Source organism: Eschscholzia californica, unplaced genomic scaffold (genome assembly GCF_041429995.1).
Source record: "Eschscholzia californica isolate CP2 unplaced genomic scaffold, dmEscCali1.0.p SCAF_1, whole genome shotgun sequence".
Classification (NCBI taxonomy): Eukaryota; Viridiplantae; Streptophyta; class Magnoliopsida; order Ranunculales; family Papaveraceae; genus Eschscholzia; species Eschscholzia californica.
The window spans coordinates 5,392,295-5,402,532 of record NW_028238198.1 but is presented as its reverse complement, the minus strand read 5'-3'; the positions used below and the strand labels follow the sequence as shown (position 1 = coordinate 5,402,532).

Sequence of the window (10,238 nt, the reverse complement as noted above, 5' to 3'; positions counted from 1 at the left end):
AAAGAATCCTATTCTCCTAGAAATGTGTTTCGTGATTTATTTGTAGGTGCTAAATATAACCTAAGTGCTTTTTACCATTAGACTCTATGGAGTTAGTGGATTTGGGGATTGCATTACCTTTGCCTTTAGCCCTAGAAGAGAAATGAACAACTTAGTGCATAAGAAGCTGAGTTAGGTTGTGTTGGTACTTGCCCACTTCTTATAAAAAAAGAGACCATGAAAAGTAGATTAGCTCCTAGCTCTAGCCCGGCATTCTTTGTTCAAATAAAAAAGAAGGGAAAAGAAGTTATAAGAAGACAAAGAGGTATCTCCAAACACCAAAAAAAGGTGGATAAAGGAGAGGAGGAAGTTAGGGATGAATGGATGTTTGTCAATTTCCTTGATCGAGATTTGTTTATGGAACTCTCACCACATCCTTTCCCTCTTTCTTTCTTTACTACTATTTATAATATGAGATTGAATTGAGTTCCACACCATTCTACCAATGACTCCCATTCATTCCAAGACAAGAACTAAATAATTGAGTTCCACGCCATTACTAATATTATAGTTAAATAATACAATTTTGATTTTGTGGACATAATTTTTACAGTGTTAAATTCACAATTAGTTGATTATCGAAAAGATAAGTGAAATAGTCGATACAATAATTTAATGCAGTTCAGTCAAAAAATTCTTTATAATCTCGGGTTACATCCACGGTGAGTCGGTTACAGTCGGCGAATATAATGAAACCTAAGTTCTAAGTGGCACAGTGACTAGAGATGTTTATTTTAATAACTCTAAAATAAATGTGATCTATATTGCAAAAAAAATAAAAAAAAATCTATCAACATGGACAAGTCATCATTCTTTTCTTTTTTGCTCAAATAATTTTTTTTAAGAAAAAAAAAAAGAAAAGAAAATTTGCTCAAATAATTAAAGAGGAAATTATTTGAGCAAATTTGAAATCAATGTTACAAACAGTTCCATGAAATGAAGTGTTTGGAAGTTAGATATAAAAGACTTTGGTTGAAATATGAAATCCCTAGATAGAAATGGAAATTTTATTAATTTGGGGGCAAGGGAAAGGTGGTTGAGTTTGGGGAAGGTGGTGTGGGAGGTGTCCTTAATGCCCCGACAGGCTCACATCTTTTGACCCGTTTCATCACGAAGTTAATCAAGAAAGGTGACAAGGGGAAGAAAATCAAGATTTTACATTCAAGTTTCAAGAATGAAGTTCTAAAGATTTTCTCTTTGTTGTTAATGATGTTCCATCAAACCCTTCTGTCAAATCTCAATCTTCCCCAAGTTCTTAATGTCTTGGTAATTTCACATGGAAAAGTTTTGGGTATCATTTGTATCATGTGATGTAACTAAATATTTACATGAATTTTTTTTTTATGTTGAAAAATGGTTTACATCTATTTAGGAAATCTCTATTCTTTCTTTGTTTCAGACGGCAGGATAAAATGATTTCTCCTATGCTACCATGAGCTCTTATTGAAGATTAGAACAAAGAAAAAAGAGAGAAAGGCTTTGAAACAAAGAAAGGTTTGTTAATGTTCCTCAATGGAGGAGAGGAAAAATGAAAGAATTTAGAGAAAGAAAGGAAATTAGTATGTTTCATTGTTTTTTTTTTGTTGAAGATTTTCTTATTGCGTTTTGTTGACATATCTATTCGTTAAGTAGGTAAAAATGTGCACGTTCTACAATATGGGGATCATAATAAACCCCTATCTATACCACCACAACATTCCTCCGCCCCGTACCAAATCAAGCTAAATTTGAAATCAAGTAAAATAAAGTTTAACAAAGAATTTTGATTCCTCAGGTTATTAATTCTTCTTAATCTTATCCGAGAATAGTCATTCATGGGAGAATGAGTATCTAGCAACTAAGAATATAAGGTCTAGGTCCTCTCCACTCATTGCCAATTAGTTTTGAGTTGGATGGCCGCAAATTTAACATGGTATCAGAGCTAGGCCCACATCTGATAGACTCAAAAACCACTCGTGCTCCACGTCGCCCAAAGAAATACACGTGTGTTAGGCTCAAAGAACCTCATACGTGAGGGGGCGTGTGAGAATTATCCTACATGAGAGAATGGATATATAGCAACAAAAATATAAGGCCTAAGTCACCTCCACTCATTGCAAATTAGTTTTGAGTTGGATGGTCGCAAACTTAACATTATCTGTAATGAATATATTTTTTCTAACTTGGGGGGAAAACAAAAATTTTAATGCCATACAGAGGACCTTATTTTGTTAAAGGCTTCTATTTTCTTTATGTAATCCATGTGATATTTAGTTTGATCAATTACAAAAGGTATTAGAATAAATAATATTTATCTGAAGAAAATTATATGTACCTTCACTAGTAAATATTGTTTTACTTATAATCCAAGGCATTAATAAATCGTGCATGGATGGAACCATAAATAAGTATAAGACATGCCTATTGACTTTATACTTCGTAGATTTAATTTCATACTCTATTTGTCAAGGGCATGTCTCCTGATTAATTCAACATGAACAAACTAACCAGGGGACGGGTTTTGGTGCGTGGCCCAGATCCGTTCACGGACGCCTGGGTCCGCCAAGGTCTGTGGACATCCGGTAACTGGCTTGGACAAAATCCGACTGTCCGGGAAGGGTAAAGTGGACGGACGCGGGCAACAACTCTTACCCGGCAGTCCGCCCACGTCCATCCGACCGAAAAACCTTCCGTTAGTTCGAAGGATAACCCGCCTGTCGAATACATTTAGTCCCTTAGATTAACTAGGGTTTTAATATGGACGGTTAGATTAATACCTAGGGCCACCATATATAAACAGGTATTGAAACTTCTAACCCTCAACATCTCATTCTGATCGACCGAACCTCTCTCTCTACTGCCTCTTTTCTTTTCCTCCTCAGTCCATCTTCTTCTTCAGTTCCTAAAGCCTAATCAGTGATCCCTAACGAGTAAAAGTAACGATCTAACATGAATCGAATCGACGATTGATTCTCTAGTGATTGTTCCCGACTTCTAGTCGATTGCAAGAGAGGCCATCGAGAAGATACTGGACATTGTAAATATTTTGGGCATTGGGATATCTATTCCTCCCATTTCGTCGAGATAAACAAGACGTATTCTATCGTAACTCGTTCCTGCCAAGAACTTCATAGATTTGTTCTCTTCGAGATATCTACCCCTGTCATCTTCGAATCTCTGTAATTATCTTCTTATTCTTCTTAGTCTATTAATTTTCTTTTATTATTTTTTCATTTCATCTTCGATTATCTGAAAAATTTCTTTGTTTTTTGTCTACTCCGAATGTGGAAATCAACTTCATCTTCACGAACTCTAATCTTCAACACATCGACTCTCTCACGATGTAAGTATCCTTTGCTTCTTCCTCGATTTATTTTTGTTTTTTTTTTTCCATCTTGGTGTCCAAATCTGATCTTTTTTTCTGTTAGTGTTTATATAGCTTTTGATCTAGTGCCTGGTCCCCTGATGAACAATTTAAATGAACAAGCAGCTGAGTTGAAGAGGGTGAACAGATCATTCACATGAGGAAGAAGATACTTATGATTTTACTTCCTAATTTTAGTTTTTTATTTTGTTATTAAATATATGTATCACGTAATTTAAGTTACATTGAAAGTAAATTTTCAAGAACATGAGATCCTCTTCAACAAAAAAAAAAAAGAACATGAGATCTTTAGTTATGTTTTAGTTATTAAACCCGGTGCGCGACCGACCGGTGTCCGACAAAAAAAAAACAGTTATGGACGAGCTTTTTCCCCAAGTAAATTCCGTTTAGTCCGACCATTTAGCCCGATGGTCCGAGCGGTCATTGATGGCATGTGTCCGTTCCGCCGGGACTCGGAGGAAGGTTGTCTGCAGACTGCCCGTCCGGTCCGATTCCCACCCTTAAAACTAACTTGAAAATGATTTTGTATCAAGAAATTTTTTTAAATTGATCGTTAGAAAAAATAAAGAAACTCATTAACTCCGTTTTTTAAGCATTTTAATGATTACTTTCTTCGTGATAAAACCACTTTCTTTAACCAAATCCAATTTATTTTCTCGAAACAAAAATAATCATTTCTCATATTGTTCGACGTTCTTAACTTCATTGTTTTGATGATTCCTTTTCTTTCTTGGGTGTTCTAATCAATTGTACTTGCACAAATCTTTTGCATAATAAAAAACAATGACACTGTCGTAAAAAAAAATGCTATATAATATTTTCTTTTCTAAAACGGTATGACACTTGCATAGAAAACAACCTTTTACAATCATTGTGCTCTATAGGCCGTTGGGAGACACACACACAAACATATCAATATTACCAATTAGAGTAGACATTACTCAAGTGTTGAAATTCGAAATACAAAACTTTTTTTTTGTTAAGTTCGAAATACAAAACTTGATATTCCAAGTTAAGCTGTATCAATAATTATGGTCTCAAAAAAAATAGGAAACAACTGCTGATTAATAAGGTAAATAGAGCCATAAAGTGAGAGCATGATAACCTCTAACTGTAGTTAAAATTTTAACTATAGTAGGCGGTTAATTACCTTAACCCGACGACGAATCTCTCGTACCCGAACGGCCAAACCTAACGGGTCAACCGTGAACTTCTCCTCCTACTTATATTCAAGTTATTACATCACTCGTTCAACCAAACACTACTCTCTTTCTCTCACTACTTCCTCTGTTAGTTTTGCTTCTTTCTTTCTCTCTCTACAAAACTCCGTACTCAAATCAGAAATTTGATCAGTAGTCTCAGTCAGCAAGATCAGTAGTAGTAGAGAAGAAAGAGAATCATCTTCATTCTTCATTCTTCATCAATCAAAACACAAGAAACAAACAGAAACAACATTTATACTCTTTCTTGTTAGTTATCAAACGGTTTCTTTTCTTCCAATTTTACCCTTATAATCACTTCTAATTTATCCACACTACCACTCAAAACTTTCCTTTTTCAATTTTTTTCTTTTCACTTCAAATTCTCAGATCTGAACTTACAAAATCTCAACATTTGTTGAAGATGATTTCATGGAAAGATCTATACACAGTATTAACAGCCGTAGTTCCTCTTTATGTAGCTATGATTTTAGCTTACGGTTCAGTTAAATGGTGGAAAATTTTCACACCGGATCAATGTTCAGGCATAAATCGATTCGTAGCAGTATTCGCAGTTCCACTTCTATCTTTTCATTTCATATCTTCTAACAATCCGTACGCTATGAACTTCAGATTCATCGCTGCTGATACTTTACAGAAAGTAATTATGCTTATAATACTTGGAATCTGGACCAATTTCACTAAAAATGGAAGTTTAGAATGGATGATTACAATATTTTCTCTCTCTACACTTCCTAATACTCTAGTTATGGGAATTCCTCTTTTAATAGCTATGTATGGAGATTACTCAGGTAGTTTAATGGTTCAAGTTGTTGTTCTTCAGTGTATAATCTGGTACACATTATTACTGTTTCTGTTTGAATATAGAGGTGCTAAAATGTTAATAATGGAACAGTTTCCTGAAACAGCTGCTTCAATTGTTTCATTTAAAATTGATTCAGATGTTGTTTCACTTGATGGTCGTGGATTTCTTGAAACTGATGCTGAAATTGGTGATGATGGAAAACTTCATGTTACAGTTAGAAAATCAAATGCATCAAGAAGATCATTGTTAACACCAAGACCTTCGAATTTAACTGGAGCTGAGATTTATAGTTTAAGTTCAACTCCAAGAGGATCAAATTTTAATCATTCTGATTTTTATTCAATGATGGGTGTTCAAGGGTTTCCAGGAGGAGGAGGAGGAGGAGGAAGACAATCAAATTTTAATCAAAATGATTTGTTTTCTGTTCAATCTTCAAGAGGACCAACTCCAAGACCTTCTAATTTTGAAGAACAAATTTCTGGAGGTGGAGGAGGATCAGGAGGTGGTGGTATTAGTTCATCTAGATATGGTGGTGGTTTTCATCCTACTCCAGTTGCTCCTGCTTCTTCTTATCCTGCTCCTAATCCGGAAATTACTAGTACCGGAACTAAAAAGAACCTAAATTCAAACCAACAAATACAAATTCAGAATCAGAGTCAGAACCAAATTGCACAATCAGAACCCATACAGCAGAAAAATCAGGGGAATAGTAAATCAAATCATGATGCTAAAGAACTTCATATGTTTGTTTGGAGTTCAAGTGCTTCACCAGTATCAGAAGTTGGTGGATTACATGTATTTGGTGGTGGTGAATATGGTGCGTCAGATCAATCTGGACGGTCAGATGATGGCGCCAAAGAAATCAGAATGTTAGTTTCTGATCATCCTCAAAATGGGGAAAATAAAGGTACCAAAAAAAAAAACCCTTAATTTATGAAACTATATATTTGAATATTCTTAAATTATTAGTAGTATCTTTTTGTGGGATTTAAAAAATGATTATGATTTTGGGTTTTTGTTTGAAGCTCATCCTCAAAATGGGGAATTTGGAGGAGAGGAGGATTTTAGTTTTATGGATAACAGAGGAATTATGGGAGAAGGAGAAGAAGATAAAGAAAAGGAAGGAAATGGAAAACTTGGGTCAAGTTCTACATCTGAATTACACCCTAAAGTTGGTGGTTTGTCGGAATCCGGTGCCGTAAAACAGATGCCACCGGCTAGTGTTATGTCTCGATTAATCTTAATTATGGTTTGGCGTAAACTTATCCGTAATCCCAATACTTATTCCAGTCTTATTGGTCTTATCTGGTCTCTCGTTGCTTTCAGGTAAATAAACAAATATGATTGTGTACTTACTTAATTAGTCATTTTAATTGATTTATCGTAATGATATCCTTTATATTGCAGGTGGCATGTGGCAATGCCGAAAATAGTAGAGAAATCTATTTCCATATTATCTGACGCTGGTTTGGGAATGGCTATGTTCAGTTTAGGTAAGTTTTGTAAGACAACGTTTAATTTCATGAATGTAGGCGATTAAAAATCAGATTTCTAAATTATACAGAAGGGTGACCACAAATGGAACGACTAATGATTTACCAAATAGATATGGATGAAGGGTATTTTCGGAAAGATAAATACTATATTGATTTATATGTTATCTTTGGGTTTAGATCATAAATTTGAGATTGACCACCACCCGACATATGGGACCAAAGCCAACTCCAAGAGTTGGTTGTGGTCCATGTTTAGTTTCTAGTCGGTGTGCATAGGTTAAAGGAGTAACCCATACCTGTGCATGTTAGCTAAAAACAGTTTCTCACATTGTATTCTTCACACAGGTTTGTTCATGGCTTTGCAACCTAAGATAATTGCTTGTGGGAATTCGGTTGCTACGTTCGCCATGGCCGTTAGATTCTTAACTGGTCCAGCAGTTATGGCCGCCGCTTCTATTGCAGTTGGCCTGCGCGGCACCCTTCTTCATGTGGCTATCGTTCAGGTAATGTTTCTTTTTTCACTCATTCAATCTACTACTTGATATCAACCCATGTATGTAGGCTGTAAAGTTGAGAAGTCAATTTGGGTCATTCGGTCACATTGTTGGACCGCCTTCTAGATTTCAATTGACTTTTTTTTCTCATTTTTTTATCAGGCTGCACTTCCTCAAGGAATTGTTCCTTTTGTATTTGCTAAAGAGTACAATGTTCATCCGCAAATTCTTAGCACAGCGTAAGTAAAATCTTCTGAATATAATACGATATCTATGGAATTCTCAATTGAATTACTAATGATTTTATTTGTTATTCATTTTCAGGGTTATATTTGGAATGTTAATTGCACTACCAATTACATTGGTTTACTACATAATTCTAGGATTATGAACTCAACCAAGAAGTTTAGCGAATTAACCACTTGCATTTGAAGATTAACTACGTTGTTCCCCGGTTTAATTACCCTTTTAGAGACGCTACAAATTGCTTAGATGGGTCGTCGATTAATTCAAGATTCAATTGGGAGAAGAAGAAGACATGGATCGAATTTTGAAGGTCGATCAGAGTGAAACTACTCTAAAAACAAGTAGAAGGGAATGTTTATAATATATTTGAGAGGAAACATCTTATCGAGTGTTTCATTAGCTTGGTAGCTGATCTATAAGAATTGCTTTCTCGCACTAGAAAGGACTACGAAAATTCGACATCAACCAAAACATTATGGAAGAAAGTCCTTTTTTTTCCTTAATCTTTCTTGTAATTTGATTTTTGTTCTTGTCAATTTTATTTCCCAAGAGGACGTTTAGCCAAGACGTCATCATTTTCGTCAAGTACATTATTAATTGATACAAAAATTAATCAATATATATTTTTTTTCAAACCCATTTACGAAAAAAAAAGTAACTGCGCCTGAACTAAATGCACCATCAGACTCAAACACAATGACTTAACAATCTTAATGTTGAGATCTTACTGTTTTAAGATTTGATAAAATGTACAAGAAAAATAAACAGTCTATTTAAACAGAATTCGAGCTCAAATAAGATAGTATTTAAATCGATGTTAACAGTATTGTCTTGTTTATAAAAGAGAGAAAATAAAAGAGGAAAGGGTAGGCATGAGAAGATAAAGATGCCTTTTGAAAGGACTCTACCTTTCCACATGCATAAATACTTTGCTTCCTCACTTTTGAGTTATTTGAAGGTCATAAGAAAATGGGAGCTCAAAAAGATAAAAAGATTTCCATCTTCTCAAGCTACTTTAGTGATCTTAAATATGATTTGGGCCACCACTACTTCCTTTAGTGGTCATATATTGTAAAATGTTGGGTAGGTTCAAATCATTACTAGTGGTGTGTTTGTTAAAACTTAAATTCATCACTTCTTTTTGGGTTGTCATATCTTTCAAATCATCATCCACACTTAAAATCAATTTAAACATAAGTATGTATTTATACTTTATCAATTAAGTTTTTTTTCAGTTAATCATTAGAACGGAATATGCTGACCTTTTTAGTGTTAAATTTGATATTATTAGATCTATATCCGAATTGTCTTTTCATTTATTTTTTCGTATGTATTCGTTAGTTTTGATATCATGTGTATTTCTTTTTGACAATATAGATGTTATACTGCATATATATCATTTAGGAATGAGAAAATACATAACAAAAATACTAATGATCATATAATGGGTTTTGAATGAATTTTAAATGTCACTCATTTGATTTTCGCTTAATGAACTCCAAACTCATCGTATATAAAAATGGACAAATACTTTAAAATTTTCATTTTCTTAAAACCCGCACTGTAATGAGGTGTTAAAAATGGGAAAATTGTAGGATTAGAAGGGAACAAGATTGGAATTGAAGAATTAGAAAGCTAGAAATTTGTTTCATTTATACTATTTTTAAGACTTGGATTCCCCACAAAGAGGGGAAGTGATAGCTAGTCTTTGAAATTACCACTTTCTTCTTTGAACTTGTAAAAAAGATGGGTAGCTAGTTCTAGTGTCTAGTGATATCCATTTAGGGATAGTGGATAAGGGTATGTTAGGAATATTGAAGGACTGCCATGGTGAAACCAACATACTTCTTTCTTGGTCAGAAGACTTTGAAAGGGACGATTCTTGGGGTGATTGTTACTACTGCTACTACTACCATTTTAGTCAGCAAATGTTAGAGAGAGAGAGAGAGAGAGAGAGAGAGAAATACTACCATTTTAGTCAGCAAATGTTAGAGAGAGAGAGAGAGAGAGAGAGAGAGAGAGAAAGAGAGTTGGAGATTGAGAGAGAGAGAGAGAGGGAAGAGTTAGTCAGTCACAACTCACAAGGTCCCCCACGAGGGTTTGTAGGGAGAAGCAAACAACACACTAAAACCCGGGTCTTCTATTCTTTGCCTTATCAGTTACGATTTACCTTTAATTTGATTTCTAGTGAATATATAATTGTTTACCAGCATCCTAGAGACCTAGGTGCTCTTTGTTTTTCTAGATTTTCAGATTTCAGATGTTTGTTTTTTTATGAGTGAAATCTGAAATGTTGGGCTGAAATCTTAAACATCTGAATTGTCTGAAAAAATGTCTACTTTTTTCAGACTTCAAAACAAGTCTGAAATAGAATGAAATTGTCTGAAAATGTGTAAAAGACATTTATGCCCATTGTTAAGTGTTTAGAAAGTTTGTCCCCACCCTCATCAACCGTGGCTATCCTCCACCACCGGCGATCTCCGCCACCACCACCATTATCGGCGATCTCCGCCACCACCACCATTACCGGCGATCTCCGCCACCACCACAAATGACAAATAACAAAAATTTATT

At 34.7% G+C, this 10,238-nt stretch overlaps 1 protein-coding gene across 1 annotated transcript; it reads left to right on the top strand.

Annotated features, from left to right (window-relative positions):
- The first annotated feature begins 4,249 nt into the window (after window positions 1-4,249).
- Window positions 4,250-8,299, top strand: LOC147563531 (auxin efflux carrier component 3-like). Its single transcript, XM_086638661.1, has 6 exons — window positions 4,250-6,335; window positions 6,454-6,754; window positions 6,836-6,921; window positions 7,270-7,427; window positions 7,581-7,657; window positions 7,743-8,299. The coding sequence occupies exons 1-6, from the start codon at window positions 5,027-5,029 to the stop codon at window positions 7,807-7,809; spliced, it is 1,998 nt and encodes a 665-aa protein (XP_086494787.1). The 5' UTR covers window positions 4,250-5,026; the 3' UTR covers window positions 7,810-8,299.
- Window positions 8,300-10,238: the final 1,939 nt, after the last annotated feature.